This window comes from Perognathus longimembris, chromosome 6 (assembly GCF_023159225.1).
Source record: "Perognathus longimembris pacificus isolate PPM17 chromosome 6, ASM2315922v1, whole genome shotgun sequence".
Lineage (NCBI taxonomy): Eukaryota > Metazoa > Chordata > Mammalia > Rodentia > Heteromyidae > Perognathus > Perognathus longimembris.
This window is the reverse complement of record NC_063166.1, coordinates 27114438-27138538: the sequence shown is the minus strand read 5'-3', so window position 1 is coordinate 27138538 and position 24101 is coordinate 27114438. Positions and strand designations below refer to the sequence as shown.

The 24101-nt window shown below is 40.2% G+C and overlaps 1 protein-coding gene across 11 annotated transcripts in view; it reads left to right on the top strand.

The window, feature by feature from the left end:
* Positions 1–24101, top strand: part of Phactr1 (phosphatase and actin regulator 1) — a 432942-nt gene that overhangs the window by 249133 nt on the left and 159708 nt on the right. For all 11 annotated transcript variants that reach the window (XM_048348462.1, XM_048348465.1, XM_048348459.1 and 8 more), the window contains one exon: positions 14435–14599. In XM_048348462.1, coding sequence (XP_048204419.1) covers positions 14435–14599 — 165 coding nt within the window. The remainder of the gene's footprint in view (positions 1–14434; positions 14600–24101) is intronic.

Here is a 24101-nt window from a genome sequence, read left to right as displayed (position 1 = left end):
ATGACAGATGAGTGACACTGAATCTAACAAAAATCAATCTAAGATAGAATCTTGTAAACTTTTGGGGGGGCCTGGGCTGGCCTTAAATTAGGATTCCCCAAATCTCCATCTCCCAAGTAGGTAGGATTACAGGCTTGAACCACTATGTTTAACTCAGTAATGGTTTTTGATGGGCAACACTCTTTCTGGGTTGACATGAAAACTGGGACCCTCTACTAAGAGCATAGAAGACCCATTGGGGAGTTTAGAGGACAGAAGGGTGCCCTGAATAAGAGATGTGCCTGGCTACAGTGTGGAAGGTTTACGAGCGGACAGTAAAAGGCATGGGAATTAAGATGTAGATAACTGGTATATGAGAAGAGGAAACTCGAGAGGGTTAAGGACTACTGGTTACTTTTGAAGAATTGAGTAGGGGAGAAATGGTAAAGGAAAAGGCCTCAAGGATGATTCATGAACTCCTTCCTGGGCAGTTAGATAACTGGCATTCCCATACTGAAGAACAACACAAAAATAAATAAATTACTCTAGGTAAAGTGAATTTAAGTTGCTTTTAAACTATGAGTTAGAGATAAAAGAGTAGTATAATCCTAGCAGTAACTCATATATCAGTCCACACCATTCATTTGTATGAAATAATCTAGTGTTCACCATAATCACATAAGACAAATCTTCTTATTAGCCCCATTTTACAGAAATAGTACCTGAACCCAGAGAAATAAAGCCATTTGATCTGAGTTCCACAGCTAGTACTGTATCAGGTAGAGTCTTCAAGGCTGGAAGTATAAATATAGTAATATTTAGATAATCAATGTTAATTGAAGGTCCAAATAAAATGATTTGGGGAGAGCTAAGTCCTGGGGAACTTTGTGATTTAAATCAAGTCCCAAGAGATACAAAAGTACTATAGAGGAAAGAAGAGAGAAACGGGAAAGCTGAATTACTTACATGTGTCTTTGTAACTAAGATGCCTGACAGAATAACGTAAAGGAGCAAGCATTTCATTTGGCTCACAGTTTCAGAAAGTGGATCATAAAAGTTAAAAAAAAAAAAATCACATCCCAGTGGCCAGGAAAAAGAGAAAGGAAACACAGGAAGTGGCTAGGCAAGATACAGCCCTAGGGGCCTGCCCCCAATGGCCTACTTCCTCCAATTGCCCCAGCTCCTACTACCTTTTACTACCTCCCAACAATGCCATTATATTATGACCCCATAAAAGGATTAATTCATTGATTAAATCAGAGCCTGCAGGACCCAATGGTCTCTAGAAACACCCCACAAACATACCCAAGTGAACATTGCTGACCATCCAGGTGTTTTTCAGTCCAGTTAGCGATGAATATTACCTACTACAAAAACCTTCTGACAGTTTTTGGAGGGGTTGGGACTTGAACTGAGGACTTGGACACTCTCCTTTAGCTTTTTCGCTCAAGGCTGGAGCCCTACCATTTGAGCCCCAGCTCCATTTTTGGCTTTTTGGTGGTTAACTCAAGATAAGAGTCTCACAGATTTTCCTGCCCAGGCTAGCTTCAAACCATGATCCACAGTTCTCAGCCTCCTTATTAGCTAGGATTACAAACATGAGCCATTGGCACCTGGTTTTTAGCTTCTTTTAAATTAATAATTCAAGTATTATAATAATAACCATGAAAGGATCTGGTTCCTATACAAACAGAAATAGCTTTCTATGAAAAGGTTCTGAAATTCTGCCAGAGAGAGAGATTTAAATGTAAACATGTATGTTAGCACTCAGCATTCTGCTGTACATTTGTATAAACTCAGGTGAGTCACTACTTTGTATTCGAATTTGGTTCTGCTGAATTAAAAAAAAATAATGGAAGCAAGACAGGGTTTTATTTCTCTCTTATAGAAGTATAGAAGCAACCAGTTCAAGGCTGCCAAATGTGCTCTACAACATTTTTAAAGGCCAAAGCCCCTACCAATACTATGAAACAACCCCTGTCCTTATAGTAGCTGCCACATTACAACCATCACACCTCTGCCCTAGAAAGTTGGATGAAAAGAAAAGCAGGCCAGCATATCTCTTCCCTTGACATAGGCCTCTCAGGTGTCACAAACTTCATCTTACAGCTTGTTGGTCAAAGCTTGGCAATATGGCCTCACTACAGTCAGAGGAACCTGGGAACTGGTTTTCAGCAGGACAAAAATCAAATGTGATCACTAAAGAGGAAGAGACAAATGTATTTGGCAAGAAGCTAGACATCTCTGCCACTGTGAATTTGCTCTTTTGTAAAAACGGATTTAACATACTCCACTCCCCACACTTGTTGGTTTGTTGGAGAGTACAGAAATAGGGTATTGAGGAAAGTGACTGATACAGAGAAAATATATTCAGCTATGTGTTCATTGGCCCCTCTTGCACCCCAAGGGTATTTGGTTATGTTTCCAATAAAAAAGAGTACAGGGGCTGGGAATATGGCCTAGTGGCAAGAGTGCTTGCCTGGTATACATGAAGCCCTGGATTTGATTCCTCAGCACCACATATATAGAAAATGTCCAGAAGTGGTGTGCTGTGGCTCAAGTGGCAGAGAGCTAGCCTTCAGCAAAAAAGAAGCCAGGGACAGTGCTCAGGCCCTGAGTTCAAGGCCTAGGACTGGCAAAAAAGAAAAAGAAGAAGAAAGAATACAAGCCGGATGTTGGTGGCTCATACCTGTAATCCTAGCTACTCAGGAGATTAAGATCTGAGGATCATGGTTTGAATCCAGCCCTGGCAGGAAAGTGCATGAGACTCCTCTCCAGTTAACCAGCAAAAAGGTAGAAGTGGAGCTGTGGCTCAAATGGTAGAGCGCAAAAGCTCAGGGATAGTAACCATCTATACCCTGAGTTCAAGCTGACACAGAAGAAAGAGGAGGAGGAGGAAGGAAGGAAGGAAGGAAGGAAGGAAGGAAGGAAGGAAGGAAGGAAGGAAGGAAGGAAAAATGATACATTTCACTATATGTCAACAGCAGCAAATGTGAGGGTCTGTGAGAACCTTTCAGTGGCAATGCTTTCCTTGGCTTTCAGAAACAATTTCATAATCTCCAGGATGAGTATTTTATTAGCTTTGTAGGAGAACTGCCTGCTCTCCGCTGAGCTCTCCACCTCTACCGAATGTTTTCTGGTAGATAAAATAGAAGAATTTTGTGTGGAGGCAGCCATTCCTGTCATTAACCCACCCTGCTCTTCTTAGGGTAGCATAACAATGATGCTGCCCCACCCAGGTCCTTCAAGCAGATGAAGGGAGGGGCTTTGTCACTGAGAAAGTAGCTATAGGGCTTCTATGGGAGCTGGGTGGGAAGGCGGCAGGGCTTCTGGGTACCCTAGCTATGAAAGTACTGAGCATGCCTGAGCATGTGCAAAAGGAACTTTCTTTTCCTGTTAAAATAAATCCAGGGTATGCAAGAAATATCTTTTTTTATTCTTTTTTATTTATTTTTGTTGTATTGTAAAGGTGATGTGCAGTGAGGTTACACTTTGATATTTTTAAATTTGGAAGTTGGCTTCCGAAGTAGATGGTGATTGAAATAATGACCTTTAAGATTATTCTATCACACAGGGTTGACATTCTGTCCCCTTTCATTATGTGTGTGTTTTGTTAAGTGTCAATCAGTTTCAAAGTCCTCTAAAGATGAAATAGGATTGCTTTTGGTGTGGTCAATGTGTGTGTGTGTGTGTGTGTGTGTGTGTGTGTGTGTGTTGTAGATTTATTTTTTTAGATTAGGAACTTCCTCTCCTCAAAACCTTGGTCCCATGATTTGAATTATACAATAAATGCTTCCAGGTCAATGCATTCATAGCCCCATGGGCCGTGTTACAGCTGTCCCTTGGTATCCATGGGAGGCTAGTGCCATGAGACCAGCGGATACTAAAATTCTTCAGTGCTCAAGTCCCCTATGAAAAATGACGTATTTGCCTATGTCTTAGGCACACTCACCTATATAGCATACATTATCTGTAGATGACAAGGACACTTAAACACAATGCAGTGCAAATATGACATATTGTTACACTACATTGCTTATGAAAGAATGCCAAGAAAGCCATCAGCAGTACTAGGGTCTCAACTCAGAACTGTGCATTTTTAGGCAGGTTCTTTGTCATTTGAGCTGCATTTTCAGTCCTTTTTTTTACTTCTTCTTTTTTAGATAGGAGCTCATTATTTTCCTCCCCTATTTGGCCTCAGAGCATGATCTTCCTGTCTCTGCCTCCTGAGTAGTTCTGATCATAGGTGTGGGCCACAATACCTGACCCTCCACAACTTGTTTTGAGTACTTACAATCCAAAGTAGGTTGGATCCACAGAGAGGGCCCTTGTGGATACAGAGGGCCAGCTATACTCCACAGTAATGCCGAAAAGGCCAGGTAGGGCAGGAGCCATGATTTCAGTCTTTCCTATGATACCCCTTTTTGTTGTTGTTTGTTTTTAACTAGAGGCCTTATTTTAATGTTTAGAGATATTGGAAAGGAGGGCTGTGGTATAGTTCAGTTGCAAGATTCTTTTTTTTTTTTTTTTTTTTTTTTTTTTTGGCCAGTCCTGGGCCTTGGACGCAGGGCCTAAGCACTGTCCCTGGCTTCTTCCTGCTCAAGGCTAGCACTCTGCCACTTAAGCCACAGCGCCGCTTCTGGCCGCTTTCTGTATATGTGGTGCTGGGGAATCGAACCTAGGGCCTCGTGTATCCGAGGCAGGCACTCTTGCCACTAGGCTATATCCCCAGCCAGTTGCAAGATTCTTGACTATCATGTATGAGGCCCAAGGTACTGTCCCCAGGACTACAAATAATAGTAGTTGTAATAAGAACAACAATAAATTATAATTACTATAATTATTATTGAAAGGATAAGAAGGCCTAGCTCCAGTTGTACTAATTTGGTAAATCACATTGATGTTACCTTGAGAAAATGGAAATGCTGTGGTAGAAATTTAAATACCATATTGCCAGTAAAAGCAGAAAATAATGGTTGGCAGAATGTAAGTATAAATTCAAGCAAACAGTTGTGCTTGAACAATTTAGGGTGGAGCCCCACTGGGGACTATGTAAATCAGTGAGTTTAAGTGATGGTCTGTAGTGAGTCCTGTTGAACATTCGTTAGCAGCACTGAACTTTACCCAGTACAGACAGTCAGAGGAGATTCAAGAGAAACCCTGGGTGAAAATGACAAAGCAATAGACATAAGCAATAGACAGCCTAAATATGAGTCCAGGCAATAAATCCACTAACACACACTAGTGTGTGTTCACATAGTGTATGACTTCAAAACCCAGCCTGGGCTAGATAGTGACTTTGCGGCTAGCCACAGCAATATGAGATTTTGTGTTAAATAATAATAATTGAAATTAAAAACTAATCATTTAAAATGAGAGCTAAGTTGAAGGTGAATTCAGAACATCTAGGGAGCCAAGTCAACCAATTTCTTCCTGTTGATAGTCTTAAAAATGAAACATCTTTCTGGCAGAGGAATAATTTAAAGACTCTAAAAAGTTGAAAAATAAATAGGACATTTGCTTCTGAAAAAAATGACCAGGAAAACTGAGTTTCAAAGGAAATAGAGAATACCTTGTTTAAAAAAAAAAAAAACACCTCAATAAGTACACAAGTAGATTTTCTTATTTTCTGAGCAACAGAGCAGACCCAAATGAGAGCTATTTATAGTAACTAAAATACACACACGGAAGAGGAAAGAAAGAAAACAAGGATATTTTAGCAAAGATCAACACCCTTAGCAAAAATATTCTTCCCAGAAGTAATGTTTAGATTTTGCATAGTCACTACACACATGACAGGTAGAATTGAAAACTAGTTTAGGAGCTACACAAAGAAACTATAATGAAGTTAGAGAAAGAAAACAAGAACTCTGAGCTGAAAAGGAAGTTGATTCCAAAACTGGGTCTGCAAAGGAATGCAAGGTACCCTGTAATTGTCCAGCAATCTATTCACTGCAGGGAGCCAAGCAGCTAGTATCATGAAATATTAGGATGAGCCCAAGGGAGATGAAATGCATAGAACCATACTAACCTTGACATGATTAATGGAAAAAGAGTGTTTCAAAGGGTTAAGTCAAATAGCCTGCCCAGCATGGTCTTGGTGCTCTCTTTAGCCACCCATAAGACATGATATGTATGTGATGGTGAACTAGTTAAATCATCTCTAGCCTCAGTAATCCTGGGCCACCTAACTCCTTATACATTGGTGCATTCTGCACAAGTCTCTTAATGCTCTATGACTCCTTTACTGCAACTGTGAGATGAAACTAACAAAGTGTATAAGTTGGTATCCGGTATCTTGTGATCCAAAGAACTTGATTCTGAGACCTTAATGATTTCCCACAGAAAAACAACCAACCAACCAACTATATTTACAATTAAGTTTAGAAAACAAAGATAAAATCTGAAAACACTTTATTAGCAGACCTTCTCAGAGATTTACAAAGGCTGAATTGTTATCAGGTTCTTTAATAATACGTTCATCCTGACTGTAGAGAAATAAAGAGGAAATGTACACATATACGAGAAGAACTAATGAGATCGATGGAAAAGATCTTAGAACAAAGTACCACCTGAACATTAGGCATTTTAAAAAGAATGCCTAATGATCTGAAGGGTATAGGGCTGGGCTGTTTATAATGATTTATATTCTTCATTTGACAGATCTGACAGAGAGGTAAGGGGGTGAGAAATATAACAGGTGCTTCAGCTGATATTCTTAAGATATGGCTAAGATTGTGATTCATTGGTGAGTAAAGTCTCGTGCAATTCTGACCATCCTGAACTTAAGCGCGTGTCATTCCCTAAGAGACAGCAAGCAACCAAAGTCTTAAGGAACTTTATCTTGAGAAGAGGACTGATTATCACCAGGTGATCTGCCTGGTTTAGCTAACTCCTACTGAGCCTATGCTCTCTACACCAACCCCCCCCCCAAAAAAAAAAAAAAACAGGTGATTTTTAGTATATAGCTGTTGTGTTCACTTTACATCAGTCTGACAGAATGCTGGAGAAAATGAACATAAAGAAGGATTAAAACTTGGCTCTCAGCTCCAGAGGTTTCAGTTACTGGTAATTTCTTGGCTCCATCACTCTGGGCTTATAGTGAGACAGAGCATCATGTTGAAGAATACAGGTAGACTAGAGCTGCTCACCTGCAGTGACAGCAAGTAGGAGTGGTGGAGAAGTGAGAAGGCCTGTGGCATCCTGCTGACCTAACTTTCTCCCTCTAGATCCCACCTCTTACAGGTTCTACCACCTCCTGATGTGATCATCAGCTAGGGACTACACCTTGCAAAAATACCTTTAGGGAGACACTTAAAATCCAAATTATAATGTCTGCTTGTTTTTATAAGAGAATATTACATGCATTTTGCAAGGAGGAAACTGATGGAAACCAACAATGACTTTGCCAAAACCCATTTGGTTGCAACTCACACAATCTAACTCAAAGGAAAAAAGAGAGAGAATTTATTTGTTCATATAAAGAAAATGCCCAAGGTTTTAATGGCATAGTTGGATCCACAACTCCAAATGATACAGTGAGTCTTCTATCTCACCTGAGTCATCTTTGGCTGTCTTTTCTTCTGCCTCGGCTGAATTCTTAGGCAGCCTCTCCCCTCAACGTGGCAGAAAAGTTACCAGCAGCTCCATGCTGTGGAACTATAGACTGGAAAGTGGGGGCTCTAAGGGCCTGATATCTGTCTGCTTTTGTAAGTAAAACTTTATTATAACATAGTCATGCCAATTTATATGGCTGCTTTTGTGGTGTGACAGTTGTGCTTATTGTACTGTAGCATTAACACAGCCTACAGTGTTTACATCTGTCTTATTCGCCCCTGTAGGAGAAACCAGGATGTGGGTTTTGGTTTTTTTCTTTCTTTCTTTCTTCTTTTTTTTTTTTTTTAAGGATTGATTGTATCTGAATGGCACTATTTATTTAACTAGAGGAACACTAGACCCTGGGGTCTGAGGTTTGGGAAGGAACAAAGAGTCCACAGTATTTAAAGATTTTTGTTTGGATTAACACAAAATTTTACAAGTTCCTTTGCAATTTAAATAAACAAATTCCTTTTCCCAGTACAAATATATTTTGTAGATGAAATAACTAATGGAATGTTTTATTAGCTTTTGTAGTTCTTATATGTGCCGGTGCTTGGAGATTAGATGCCTGAGAGATGAAACAGGCATTTTCTGTTGAATATCTTATAAAGAATCTTGCCAATAATATCTACTACATCAATAAATATAGCACAGTACTTCCATGATTGTAAATTTAAATAGGGCTTTTCCCTCCTACCTGTGTGGTCCATCCACAATGTCCTATAGTCATAGAATAGAAATACCCTCATCTTTCCAGTGCAGCATTTAGGAAATATAAACTAGTTGACTTATTCAGATTGTATCTTCTTTCAGCCTATGAATTGTCATCGTAATGGCCTTGGTATTCCTCTTAATATTAACAAACAGTGAAAGAAAGGCTTATAAATTTATGACCCCTACTTTGGTTAGATTTAGAGCCTTAATCTGCAACTTAGTTGAAGCAGCCTATCTATCAATAATCTCAAGAAAATCCATAATTGAGTCTTTCTGACTGGCTAAGCTCAGTTGCTCATCCCTGACTGAATCACTGGAGGATGGGGCAGGAGAAAAGAGGGAAAATGAAATTTTCTGATTGGCTGGCACAAGGTCACATGCTCAATTCTAGTGTCTAGGTCCAGGGCAGTTCTTCTTGAACTTCCTTCCCTGGAGGGAAAATGATATGAGTGTGAGGGCTAGAGAAAATCAGGAAGCACATGCTACCTATTATCTAACAGCCAAAAAGAACTCATACCTACCAGCAGCAATCAGGGGATTAGATCTGAACCCACCTCTTCCTGGTTTTAAAACTAACATTTTCTTTTACTCTACACAATGTATTGTATTTGCTAAATAAAGTAGATTTGAGTCTGTTCTAGCCCTTAACTAGTGCCCACTGAGTTCCCTCACTAGCCCATGGCCTAGGTATTTGGGAAAATGTTTTGATTTCTAATGTCCTGTTGACCAGGGCTGGGATCCCCAAGCATAGCTGTGTACACGTGAATGCATATTTATATGTTTTAGTATCCAATTGCCCCTCTTCTTAGTTTGTACAGCAGACCATTTATGGTGGCGTCTATTGTGTAATCTTTTCACAAAAAAGAAGCTTCCTTCCTCCCTCATCCCTGAAGCTCTCTGATTTCTTGGTCAATAATACAGAGATTTCAATAGCCAGATGGTCACACAGTGAGGAGATGTTCTTGAAAACAGACACATCTTAATTAAAAAGCATGTGTTCCTTTTCTTCTGAGACATCACTCCTTTCTATTCATTAAGCTCCTCCTCAATTTCCCCAAGCATAAAATGGGGACAATACATGATACTATCTCATAGAGCAACCTGAAGGTTACATAAGGTAATGTACTGGAAGTGTCAGTGTCTGGTACAGACATCTTGTCTGAAAAATGGTGGTTGTTGTTCATATTGTTACTGTTGTCAGTTTCATTGCCATCATCACTGTCATTGTATTAGTCAACTTTCCATTGCTGGGACAGACATTGGAGATAAGTCAGCTTGAAAGGAGGAGGTGGGGTCTATTTTGGCTGATGGTTTCAGAAGTTTTTGTCCATAATCTCTGGGCCTTGATGCTTTTGGTCTGTGGCAAAGTCACAGCACATCACATAGAGGTGACAAGATGGGATGGGAACATGTTCGCCTCATGGCAGCCAGGAAGCATAGAAGTAAGAAGTGGAGAGCCAGAATCTCAAAATCCCCCCTCAAGGACACACACACAATGACCTTACATTCTACCACTAGGCCCCTGCCTCTTAAAGGGTCCACTACCTCCCAATAACACCACAGACCTAGGAACATGCCTATCTTCCATCTTTGACAGATTAGTTAAGACTCAAGTGATAACAGTAACATTATTATTGCTGTCATCTGCAGCAATGCCTAAGGAAACCTTATCCTGCTTAGAATGTCCCTTCTTGTGAGGAGGAAACTGAAAACCTGCTGCAGTTTTGGATTCACTAGCTACATCGGAATCCCAAATGGCATGTTTCTTGTATCCCCATTTCTGGCTCCAGCTAGACATCTGGCAGCATAGGCACATGGCTTCCTTCTTTTCTAGTGGCCCAGTGGAAACTACCAGATTTATACTGCCTAGGCCAAGAGTTGCTGGTTGCTTCTTTCCTTAGAGAAGGCTTTGGAAAGCCAAATCACTTTGAGAAATAAACTGATAAGGGTGCCAGTTGAAGTGCCCTTGCACTGTAGGCCCTCAGACCCTCCCACTCCAGAAGCTATGAGGGTTGGGTTGGGAATACCAGCAAGAATAAATACTTGACCATGGTGATTCAAATTATTTACAAGTCAATGCTTATCTTTCTGGTACTTCTAAAGAGGAAAAACAAAAAATAGCCCCCATCTATTTTCCTCCTGCAGATAAAACAAAACCCAGCTCACACTGTCTAGTCTCTTAAAGAACATTCTCTTAGATGTCAGAGCTAAAAAGTCCCTGGGAGACACCTCACCCAGGCCTTTCTCTGCCTCTTAGGGATGAATGTGCTCAGCTGCCTAGATTCCTACTCCTTGATTCAGCACTGTCCTTGCTGGCAGTGGACAGTCAAGCTGAATCATGTCTGAGTGAGCGTTTTGCCCAGACAGCATCTCCTCTTGCAAGCTCTAAGGAAGCCACCTTGGGATTGAGAACAGAAGGCTTGCACAAAGCAGCCTCCATGTGATCTTTGTCAAATAAAAATGTCCCCCAAATGCCTCTAGCTTCTGTCCCTTCCCTTCTACTGAGCTTTCATCTCAGAATACAATTCTTTCTCACATGATTGGATTCTGAGTCCTGCTTCATTTGGCTTTTTCTTTCTTTTCAACTTGTATTTGCAAGCTGGCCTCCTGCCTCACTCTTCAGCCTTCTATTATCTGGTGGCAGAGCAGTCAGAGTGAGAGCCAGTCTCTCCCATCGCATGAATTGGGGAAAAAATGCAATATGGGTGATTAAAGTATAAATCAATTAAGCCTAATGTAATATAGTCTGCTCGGTAATCTACTGCACTTAAGGGCTAAACGTCTTGAATTTAATAATACACTTATTAAGATTCATTTAACTCAAGATATAATTATGCTTTTATCATGCTTTCTCTGCTCCTTGCCACTCTGTTTTTAACAAAGCTCTCCTAATTTGTTATGATTTTAATGCAACAACTTCAGAAAAATTTTTATCCATTTTTTTCTTAAAAGATAAGGTGTGATACAGCCTCTTTCCTCGGCCTCTTGAGTAGCTGGGACCACAGGCCTGCTTTTATTTTTCTTGAGATGGATAGGCATACTTATTTTGTACCTCTTGAGACATAGATGAATGTGTGAGATTCACTTCTTTATTTCAAATGATCAACTCATTGATTTCCTAAGTCATCACTGAGTACCATGCCAGGAGACACAATCTCAGTATCAATCCTGAATATCTTCTATCTTATCTTCATTTCCCCCCCCCCCCAAAGAGTCTGTCTCTTAATCCCTTCTTAATCTTTAGCAGATACTTTAGATTGGCTGGACTCAAGAGCTTTTGGATTCATTATTTTTAAATATTCATCTTTTATATCCTAAGCTGTTTTGGAGACCAAAGGAAAATGGAAAGTCTTCCAAGTAAGTGCAGATGCCTAACATGTGGAAATTGTGGTGCATAGTCTCAATGCCTGAAGGCTCCTAGGATGCAGAGACCCCAGTGAGCTATGGTGACAAGAAGACTTCACTTCACCTCAGAATGTGTTTGGGAAGTACTAGAAGAAATGTATAAGCCCATTACAGGTCAAGACAGGGAATTTGAAGATTCTACTACTGTGGGAAGTTTGTTAAATTTTAGGTTGAGCGGACTTCAGGAAAGATAGTCTAGTAACACTGTAAAAGAGAGAATGGAAGGCAGGAGACTGGGTTTGGGGACATAGGCCTAGAGGCCTATGAAATCTTGGCCAGCCACAATGACATTGTAAACTAAAGGAAGAAATGGCATTGGAGGGGGAGGTCAGGAAGGAGGTTGAAAGGCAAAATGGGTTATGTCTTACATTGATAGTCCTCTCTTCTCCTACCTCGCTCCAGTTTCCCCACAGCTGTCACTATCTTATGTGGCTGTCAGCATTCCATTACAGTAACAAGTATCTAAAACAATCAACTGCAAAGGAGAAAGCGGTAATTGGGGCTCACAGTTTTGAAAGTTCCAGTCCATAATCTGGCAGATGTGTCACTTTCAGGCCACCCATGGAGGGCAGCATGTCACAGAGGGAGCTCTTGGTAGGGCAAAGCTGCTTACCGTACCGGTAAAAACACCAAAGAGGCTTCTGCCCCTCCATCTCTAGGTGGAGCAGCATCTGTAGTCCAGGATTGAAGTGCCATCTTCATTGCAATATGGTATATGCCGCTAACTGTTGAGCTCACTCTCCAGCTTGTGCCTTGTTGCTATCTTTTGACTTGGTGAATGAAGAGTGCCATTCTGCTAAGCTGGACCTGGGAAATGGGAATGCTCTGCCTCCTGTCCTTCAGGTCACTTAGTCCGTTAGGAATCCATGAACTGACTTTGCTTGCTATACACCTTCCAAGTCTTTCAACCTCCCTTTAATCCTGCTTCCAAGAGCCTTGCCAGCTTCCCATCATCTGTGGCCAGAATAACTGCCACAGCATCCTGCTAGTCACAGTCCTGTCTATATTTGTAGATGAAGAGTCCTCCTAAGTTTTAAGTCACGTTCAGACTACAACAGAAAAGCTCTCAGCCCATAAGACTGTATGTGGTGTACAAGTCCATGTGTCTTTCAGTGGAGGGACAGTGGTTCATGCCAGACAAACCCAGTGGCTTGGGGAGTTAGATGCAGCGTTGTGTGAGTTGTGTCAGTCCCTCCATTTGATCGAGCAAGTTATTTACTCTGATCATTCTTGTCTTAGACGCTCAAGTTGAGGTATATTTAGTTCATGGGACTATGTAAATAGTCATGACTTGGAAAGCAGTTTCTTTAGTTATACTTAGTAAAAAGAGGTCAGAGAGATTGTAACCTTATACGAAGGACCATCATCTTTCCTTAAAAAGGATTAAAAATCTTAATGTCCTTGTGTTCACCTGCTTTCCATTACTATAATAAAACACCTTGAACTAAATAAACTTTGAAAAATGGAAGGTTCATCTTGAAAGTTTTTTCCCAGGACCAATTACACCCATTGTTAGGGGTTTATGGTGAGGCTTTACATTGTGATAGATATTAAGTATATGGCAGCGCAAACACCTCACCACTCAATGGGGAAGCAGAAGGGAGAAAGAAAGAGGAAGAAATCAGGGTCTCACAATTTCAATCAGTGACACCCTCCCAATGACTTAAGACCTCCCATTAGGCTCCACTTTTTAAATTATTATTATTTATTTATTGTTAAAGTGATGTACAGAGTGGTTACAGTTTCATACACAAGGCATTGGGTACATAGGCCCCACTTCTTTAAGGTTCCACTACTCCCAACGGTGCACCAAGCTGGAGACCATGCTTTTAACCCATTGGAGAACATTCCAGATCTAAACCACAGCAGTCTCAAGATGTTCAATTATCAAAAGTAGTCTAGATGTTCCCTAAAAATAACTGCCACCCCTCCCCAGTTTTCTAAGAATCCTTTTTCAAGTAAAACTCAAGGAGTTTAAAAAAATCCAACAAAACTAAAGCAATTGTAAAATCTAGTAAAGTGCAAACAATTGCAAAGTCTGTCAGGAACTCTAGAGTCCCACCTTCTGCAGATGGCAGTGCTTCCAAACACCTTGGTAAACCTGAGCAGTAGGAATTGGGTGTGGAGACATTGGAGAATAGATGGTGGATGGAATGTTTCCTTCTCCGTTTCCTTCACTAGATGGTGCCATAATGATTCCAAGAAGTTGGAACCTCCAAGTTAGAGCTTGGAAAAATCATTGGACCACTAGTCCCCTTGACTTTTTATTTGAATCTTCAGTTGGCACTTGCCTGCCTTGTGGGGAGTTTGAGATATGTCAAGAGAGTGTAGTCTTCTTCGTTCTTTTCATGCCATCTAAATGAAGGTTGAGCAAATTTGGTTGGAGTAGGTAGGCATGGTGATGCACATCTGTAATCCAGGTTACTGGGGAGGCTGAGATAGAATCACTTGAGTTCAGGGCCAGCTTGTGTGACATTGTGAGACCTTGTCTCTTTAAGAAACAAATAAGCAAACAAATGTAGTTGGGATGTTCAGACTCTTTAGGGTTTGTTTAACTGTCCCCAGCCTTTGGAACATATCAGTATGACTTCCATTCCAAAAGGCAAATGGAGCTCAAGTCACGTGGTTTCTGTTATCTGTAACCATGGAAAACGCTAGCCATCTGTGAAGCTCCCATTTTAACACTTCCCCCCCCCCCTCTCTCTTTATTTCCATCTCTTTCTTGGAAAAAAACAAGCTGAGGAAGTGGAGAGGCTGGCTGCAATGCGTTCGGACTCCCTGGTCCCGGGCACTCACACCCCACCCATCCGGAGGAGAAGTAAGTTTGCCAACCTGGGGAGGATTTTCAAGCCTTGGAAATGGAGGAAGAAGAAAAGCGAAAAGTTCAAACACACATCAGCAGGTAAGTAGACTGCATCCTTATTTCTCATTGGGTGTTTGTTGAATTCAACTCCATATCTTCACTTGTAGAATTAAATTACCACAAGTTGGCCAAACTCAATTTTCCAAAAATTCAAGATTTAGAATTGCTCCTAGCTCTAATAAATATGCTTGGAAATGGCTTTTATGTTCTTTATATTCTCTTGTATCTCAGGAGAGGAGTTTTTTTTTTTTGAGGGGCTGTAGTATTTTTAATTAAAAAAATACCCCTCTTATTTGATCTATAAATAATCTGAACTTGGAACTCTACCTTTTCTATAATTGGATGCTTTCACTCTGGCATTGACAATCCATTTCTTATTATTCATTTTATTTTCACTGCTCCAATAAAAGTCAACACACAGCAGAAAATGAGTTATGTATGGTGGTTGGCAGATAAGAATAGGTTATTTCATGGAGGAAAAATCTTGAATAAATGATTCTTGGACAAGACAGGAAAACAAAGAATAGAAATTAGTCATTTCTGGAACAATAAAGATAATGATGCTGTTCACAGCTCAGTGACCAGCCAGGAACTATGAGGAGTGTCAAGACAGCTGAGATTTGTCAGTCCTGGAACCAGGCTGCCAAGGTTCAAATCCCAGCTATGATACTTACTAGTTATAGGAGCTTAATCAGTTGACTTAACTCTCTGCCTCAGTTCTTTCATTTGCAGAAGTAGGAGTAAGAATGAATATTTTATATGAGTTCATAGTTGTGGAGACTATCTGTGATGAGATAGATGGGTAATTTTAGATAAGGGTTCAGGGAGGGAAATTTATAGGAAAAGACAGGGTTATTTCATACTATTGGTTTGAGATGAGATGATAGGGAAGCTGAACAGATTGTTTTTGGTTTTCTCTTACTCTTCTTGGACTAATGTAACAAAATACCAGAAATTGTGGCTTAAATTAAGAAACCTTATTTCTTACAGTAGTAGAGGCTGAAGAATATGTGGACAAAGTAGGCTTCTTTCTGAGACTTCTGTTGGTAGGCCAGTAGATGCAATCTTGCTATGAAATCAATAGTCTCTTCCTTCGTGTGTGTTAGAGGCTGTTGCCTAGGGTCTTTTCTGATAAGGGCACTATGGAGGCCCCATCCTCTTAACCCTAATTGCCTCCCATCTCCAAATACCTTCTCTCTGTGCTTAGGGTTTCAACATATGAAGTTGAAGGTGGCATAAATTAGTCGCTGGCACTGTTTCTGTTTCTGTATTCAGTCACCCCCCAGGCCCTCTTCAAGTTTCATTTCCTCTTCCTTTATGTCCTCAAAAGCTCAACCTGCTTCCTTTCCTAAGAATTATTGCTTCCTCTGCTTTCCCCCTTTATCTCACCCACAGACTTAACACTGAAATAGAAGACGATCCACCTTTTATTCCCTGAACCTCTACAGTGCTGAGAATCTGCATGCCAATCATTCTAGAAAAAGGAAGAGAATAACAAACATATAAAATTTGGAAAAGTCTTGAAATATGCTCATGACAGACCCCTGCATCCCAGTCCATGTTTCTAGGCTGGTTTGTTGTTGTTGTTGTTGTTGTTGTTGTTGTTTCTTTTTTGCCATTCCAGGGGCGTGGACTTGGGGTGTGAGCACTGTCTCTGGCTTCTTTTTGCTCAAGGCTAGCACTCTACCTCTTGAGCCACAGAGGCTTTTTCTGTGTATGTGGTGCTGAGGAATGGAACCCAGGGCTTCATGCATGCTAGGCAAGTACTCTGCCACTAAGCCAGATTCCCAGCCCCTCTAGGCTGTTTTTTAAGATGGAAGCCTCATCATCCAATTGCTGTCATTTGTTAATTCCTAGGAGAGGAAAGACCCACTAAATGGTTGCTTCTTTGAAGTCCCTTCACCCTGTCTTTGTCCTCCTTCCTCTGTCACTACATGGATTGCCTAAGGTGTAATGTAGGTCATTCGTGCATTCCTAAAAACCACAGAGTGGTATAAAGGTGAGCAAATCGCCAAGTGGACATCTCCCACTGAGGGAGTCAGAAAAGGGCACTAGACTGTTGGATACATAGATACCAAAATAGTTACATAGAAGAAATAAATGCTAGTGTTGTGCAGCACTGTAGGGGACTACAGCTTGCAGCAGTCTATTATCTATTTTATAAAGAACTAAAAGAGAGGAATTTGAAGTTTCCCAGCATAAAGAAATGATTACTGTTTAAGAAGGAAATGTTAATTACCCGGATTTGATGATTATACAGTTCTATGCATGTATCAAATTATCACTGCAAATTATCACCAATTACACCCAAAATAATGTGCAAGTATTACATGTCCATATTATGTTTCATTGAGGAGAAATCTCAAAGTAATATAATCTATCTGTAAGGTCAGTTGTAAGCCACACAAACAGGAAAGAAAACGAGAATATAATGTAAGCACTGGAAAAAAAAAACTGATCAAAGCAAGGCACTGTTAGTTCACACCTGTAATCTTAGCTTTCAATATTCAGAGGATTGAGGTTCAGCCCAAGCAAAAAGTCTGTTAGATGCCATCTCCAGAATAACTGGCAAAAAGCTGGTCTAGAGGCATGGATCAAGTGGTAGAGCACCAAGTAAGCACACAAGCCTAGTGAGTCTGAGGCCCTCAGTTTAAATCCCACTATTATCATCAATAATGATGATGATGGTGATAATGATGGTGCTATAACAATAGTAGATTTCACATAACCCTTTCTGACTTTTCTATGCAAAATGTTTTGTAATAATACATCTTCAAATAATTGTCATGTGTCCACATGAATCCCTGATTGACAGGGTGGTAAACACAATGCCTCCTTGTAAATTGAAGGCTTTGTTGAACATCTTGGCAAAGCCATAAGGGAAAGCCATGAGACTTCTTCTGTGATCAATTGTTGTGACTTCTTAAAGACTTCAGTAGATTTGTCCCTCTGGGAGATGCAGATACAATGGTGTCAAATTACTCATGAGTCATTAAGAAATCTGAAAAGTTCTCCTTTGTAGCTCTTCAGGGAGAAAGGACATGTGACAGGTCAAGTTGCTGGCTTTTTATCTTTCTTACTAACTATTCTTAGTTAGTGTTGTGGTCTCCACAGCCAATTTGCTTAATTTGGCAGCTGATAGTAATGTTCTCTGTGTTAGTGGTGGTGACTTAAGTCACTGCTCCTGAATTAGAGAAGGTAGAGAGTGCCTATAGATGTCTTTATATCATGCAGTATAGATGATGACATCACACACCTGATGCTAGTCTAGTGGGTTTTTTGTTAATTCATTTAGTGTCTTACCCTGTGTCAACCTCTCTTCTTAATTGAATTCCAGAATATTGTGTTACTTTTACAAAGGAGAAACTTTCCTTAGCCTAAAGGAACAATTTGGCAACATAAATATATTCAACATGATAGACTATACACAGTTTCAAGTAATAAAGTACAAAATCCCCTCTGTATGGCTATGAGTCAGAGAACAGAAAACCTAAAAGAGGATTTCTTGATTGTTGGAATGCTAATTGGTTGTCCAGTTTTAGCCAGTATGCATATATATATATATATATATATATATATATATATATATATATATTCTGTGTGATGTGTTGGTGAGTACACATGGTGTGTGTGTGGGGAGGTGTTGGTGGTGTTGGTGTTGTTAAATTAAAAACTCATTTTGTGCCACTTGTTGTAAGGGAGATATGTTCAGGACCAGGTCTCTGCAATGGGTCTTATAGTAGGAAAGATCGAGCATTCTCAACTCTGAACTCTGAAAAAGTATTTATGGCTTTGCAGTGGGGTGAGGCTCTATGGATGTTTACTGATAGAAAACACCTTCAGAAGGAAGGAGATTCTTTATAAGGCCAGCCTAACTGTGTGTGTGTGTGTGTATGTGTGTGTGTGTGTGTGTAAACTAGTCTGTATGATCAGACATCACCTGGGGTATTATCCCAAGAACACTACCACAAATTATCATTAACTTGATAGCTTTGAACAATTTATTTTCTCACAATGTGGAGGCCAGAGTGTAAAGTCAAGGCATCAGCAGGTGCTCCTGGGAGCTCTGAGGAAGACTCCCCCATGGTTCCCTTATGCACTGGTGGCCATTGTCAATCCTGGTGTTCATGACACCAGCAGTCATGGTAAAGCCTGTAGTTTGAGACAGGAGATGCACATGGGCCCTGAGATCTCATGGCAGAAGTACAAGTTGCCAGGAAAGTTGCCTAGAAAAACGTATGCCTAACCAAGGACAAAATAGATGCCACAAAGCATGGAAGAGAGAGAAGTTGTAGTCTATAGCCCAAAAAGAGCCCCCTTGTGGGAAGAAACAGAAAGGAGCGATATGAGGGCTAGGATTAGAGTTAGATTTAGGTGGGCAAGGTTCTGCTGTGAAATTTTATGTGTGTACATGGAGGTGTGTTAAGGCATCTGGATACCACCCTAAAGGGTTAAAAATTCTTAGAGGATTGCATTTTCAGAAAATCATTGTTTGTACTATGGGAATAGCTTGGAATAGCACCAAATTTCATTTTCAAGTTTATAACAGCATCTATGTACTTGTCTGTAATAAGAGAAGATTTACTTGTGATAGAATTAAGAAGACAGCTCATTACTGTCAGACCAAATGTAATTTTAAGTGTTCCTATTGATTCTGGTATCAAGGACACCAGTGAGCAGGTGGTTGATTATAATGTTGAGGAGAAAAGAAGACAGTTGAGACTTAAGGAGCAGTGGCATTCAGAGCTGAAGTCCCTGAATAGAGCAAGAGATATTTAGGAGACAGAATGAGCAAGACTTGATTACAGTGTGTATGAGGATGAAGAAAGAATACGTATAGAACCATATTTGGGTTTCTCCCTGAGAAGATAGGTGGGTAGAGGTACTACTTACTGTGTCAGTGTCACTGAACAGGGGAAGATCATTGAAGATGACAATCCGTTTGAGGGCATGCTGGCTTCTGTATGTATTCAAGACATCATGTCTAAGTTTTCTAGACAGCCCATTGGGGACAGAAAATTAGGTCTATATAGGGTCACTGAAGCCATGGGGTGACAAAATACAAGTGTGAATCACAAGGATTGTGGCATCCCCAAGGACCCCCACTTTTTAATATGTATTTGTTTTAATTAATTCACTTAATGTTATTATAAAGGTGATATACAGAAGGCTTGCAATTACATGAGTCAGCTAATGAGTACAAATACGTTTCCTTTCGCATAGGATCTTCTGTTACCCCACTCTCTCCCAGTCCCTCCCTCCATTCTCCACCCAGAGTTGTATAGTTCACTTTCACCAGTAGGACCCCCATTTTTGAAGTTATGAGCAGAGACAGAGAATGGCAGATAGACTCACTGGGGCCTTGGGAACGAACCCTGTTGGAGCCATAATAGTACCACAGTAAAGGTGGAGAAAGTTGAAGAAAGCAAATAGAAGAGTCAACACTGACAGGTACTTAAAAAGTAGTATGGATGGAGAAGTGTCCAGTGTATTTAGTGTCTTTGAGGATAATAGTTTGGGGGGAAGCCAGATAGGAATCTGGGATTTAATTGGCTTAGAGTTTATAAGTAAATGCAAGTGGAGAGAGTGGGATTTTTTTTCAAGAACTTTGATTTGGAGAAATGTGAAGAAACACAGAGTAAACCCAAAAGAGGCTGTGAGCTTGAGGGCGACGCTAAGAGTAATTCAATTACCAAGCTGTAGCATTTGCCTTGATGGGGCTTTGGCATTGCAAGGGAAGTTGAGTCACCAGCAAGAGTATGTGCAAAGCAAAGAAAAACATTTTCACACATTTTTCAGCCATCAACAATACTCATAACGAGGGAAAACAAACACAATGAAACAAAGTGCTATTTAGCATCTGATTTTAATAAGTCATCAAACAAAATTGAGTAGCTTTCCACATGTGGCTGGATCACACATTCCCTTTGGGTGATTGTGTGGAGCATCTGTCTGGGTATAATCCCCAGAACCAAAACTAAATTTAAAAGAGGTCACACATTCTTACTTGTATAGCCGTCATAACCCACAATGGGAATGCATACAGGTTACAAGGCAAGGCAGCTGTAATGGCCTATGTTATTTTTTTAAGCTGTAATAGATTCAGGCTAGAGACTAGAAACATCAATTAGATGGAAAAAGATGCAGTTGATTTCAAAGTGAATTGTAACCAGAACTCTCTACTTGTAAGTCCAGACTGTAAAATGCCCTCTTTCTTTTATCTTTCAGCAAGGGGCACCACATGTGGTAGAGAGTAGCTGCCCAATAAACACATATTGAACTTAAAGTCAGATGGCCAGCCAGCTGTATTTTTGTAGTTAAACTACAAGCAAGTCGAAGAGAGAAGGCAGTCGTTGCATCTTAAGATAAAAGACCTTACTTGGCCTTTGAAGAATTTGCCACATTTATGATTATCTTTCTGATTATCCCAGTTGTATAAGGTTAAATAAGGCTAAATAATTAAGATTATTAGACTAAATAATACTATATATTCAAGGTCAGGTTATTTGGATAGGATTCTTGGTTGGGTTATCAACTGATGTTTAAAAATTCCCCAAACATAGTGATTTAATATAAAAACCATTGTATTATCTCTCATGGCCTGGGGATTGACCAGGCTCAGCAAGGAAGTTCTTCTGTTGGTCTTATTGGGAATCTCACACACATTTGGAAGCAGGTAGAATGGGAATCATCTGGAATCAAATAGGGGCCTAAAGAGGCTGCTTTCTCCATACAATTTCAAGACCTTCCACACAGTCCCTTTCTATGGTATCTCCATCAATCTTTCAGGGACCCCAAGAGTGCAGAAGTAGAAGTTGCAAGTACTTTTAAGACTGGGCCACGATGATATTCACAGTATTTTTGTGGTTCAAGCAAGTCACAAGACCACCTAGATTCATGGCTGCCATGAACTTTATGATGTGAATGCCAGGATCATATTTGGAAGCCAAATACCCCATCACTCAAGGGATATCAAATAAGAGATGGTGCTCATTCCCTTCCTCTCAGGTAGAATGTACTCATGTAGTTTTACAGTGACAGTCACAGCAGCAGGAACCAACATGTTAGATTTGTGATGTCACGTGGTGTGAAATGTGCATGAAGGACCATTTCCATGCCTCAAGGGCTTGAGCCTTACAGTAGACATACAGGATATGGTTAGCCAATGAAGAAGCTGAGGCTCAGAGAGATGAAATAATTGATAGAAATTACAGAGCTAGATTTGAACTTGGCTTTATAGTCATTTACTTGATACAACATTTCAGATTTTAGATCCGTGAGCCTAGAGCTTATAATTTAAGTGGTTTAAAGCATTTCACCAATGACATTTCAAGATGTTTTTCTTTCTCTCTTACATAGGTTCAATTCCTAGTACTGCCCAAACAAATTCATTCAGAAATAAATATTCATCTGCCTCAAATCTTGTAATTTATTTATTTTTTTAATAATTATTTATTGTCAAAGTGATGTACAGAGAGGTTACAGTTTCATGCGTAAGGCAGTGGGTACATTTCTTGTACAATTTGTTACCTCCTCCCTCGTTTTCTCCTCCTTCCACCTCCCCTTTTCCCTCTCCCCCCATGAGTTGTTCAGTTGTTTTATACCAAATGGTTTTATAAGTATTGTTTTTTGAGTCATTTGTCTTTTTATCCTTTGTCTCTCGATTTTGATATTCCTTTTCCCTTCCCTAGTTCTAACACAAGAATATACCATATCCAGGCTACTCAGATAAGGTACAGTGGTAGCGCAGGCAAGCACAACCACAGGAAAGGGATACAAGAGGAACAACAAAAAAAGCTACGGTTTCACATGGCATGTTGAAAATGATTACAACAGTGATATAACACTTGTTTCCATAACATGGACTTCATTTCACTTAGCATCATCTTATGTGTTCATAAGGGCATAGCTATTGGGCTCTTGTGATCGTCTATGACTAGCCTAAACCTGTACTAAATATTCCCTATGAGGGAAAGCATAGAGTCCATGTTTCTTTGGGTCTGGCTCACTTCACTTAGTATAATTTTTTCCAAGTCCTTCTATTTCCTTACAAATGGAGCAATGTCATTCTTTCTTTTTTTTTTTTTGGCCAGTCCTGGGCCTTGGACTCAGGGCCTGAGCACTGTCCCTGGCTTCTTCCCGCTCAAGGCTACCACTCTGCCACTTGAGCCACAGCGCAGCTTCTGGCCGTTTTCTGTATATGTGGTGCTGGGGAATCGAACCTAGGGCCTCGTGTATCTGAGGCAGGCACTCTTGCCACTAGGCTATATCCCCAGCCCAATGTCATTCTTTCTGATAGAGGCATAAAATTCCATTGTGTATATGTACCTCATTTTCCTGATCCACTCATCTACTGAGGGGCATCTGGGTTGGTTCCATATTTTAGCTATGACAAATTGTGCTGTGATGAACATTGTTGTGCTGGTGGCTTTAGTGTGATCTTGCTTGTAATATTTTGGGTAGATGCCCAAGAGTGGGGCTGCTGGGTCATAGGGGAGCTCTATGTTTAACCTTCTGAGGAACTTCCATACTGCTTTCCAGGGTGGCTGAACAAGTTTAATTCTCACCAACAATGAAGGAGGGTTCCCTTTTGGCCACATCCTCTCCAGCATTTGTTATTGTTAGTTTTCCTGATAATGGACATTCTTACTGGGGTGAGGTGGAATCTCAATATTGTTTTGATTTGCATTTCTTTTATGGCACTTCTTCATGTGTCTCTTGGCCATTCTCATTTCCTCTTCAGATAAGTCTCTTTCTAGGTCTTTAGCCCACTTGTTGAGGGGACTGTTGTTTCTTTGAGGATTTGTTTTGGAGGAATTTATTTTTTTTAGTTCTGCATATATTTTAGATATGAAGCCATTGTCTGTTGTATGGCCAGTAAAGATCTTCTCCCAATCTGTGGGCTTTCTGTTTATTTTGTAAGCTATGTCCTTTGCCCTGCAGAAGCTCTGCAGTTTGATGCAATGACTACTTAATCTATACTGAAATCATGGCATTAATGCTCTCCACCTCATTTCTCTATACCAGCCATAGGAACGTAATTTGTACTAAGTCATCAGGTAGCAATCACACAGAACTCTAGAAAGGTCACTAGTTTTGGTGTTGGAGAGTCACAGAAGTAATTCTATAAAAGGACACAAAGCAACCAGCTTTTATCATAAGAAGTAGATGTGGCCACAGAATTCAATGATAAAAAAAAAAGCTCTGCAAGGAGAGAGGTGGTATTGAACAACGGGAAGGGCATAGGTGCTTAGAGTCTTGCTGTAGAGTTAACCCCAAGCAAGTTGTATGCATTCCCCTTGATTTACTTTTCTCATCTTGGAAATACACTTGAAATTGGAACCCCATGAAGTTGTTGTGAGAATTCAGAAAGAAATTAATTTGTAGAAAAACATTTAGGGTCATACTTTGCATATAATCAATTTTGTCTGTCATTATTGTTTTCTAGGCATACACCAAGAATGAGGAAAGGCTATTGGATATTTTTAGCCTGCCGGTGATCATTTGACCAACTTCTTTGACATCTAGAAAGTGTTTGTTT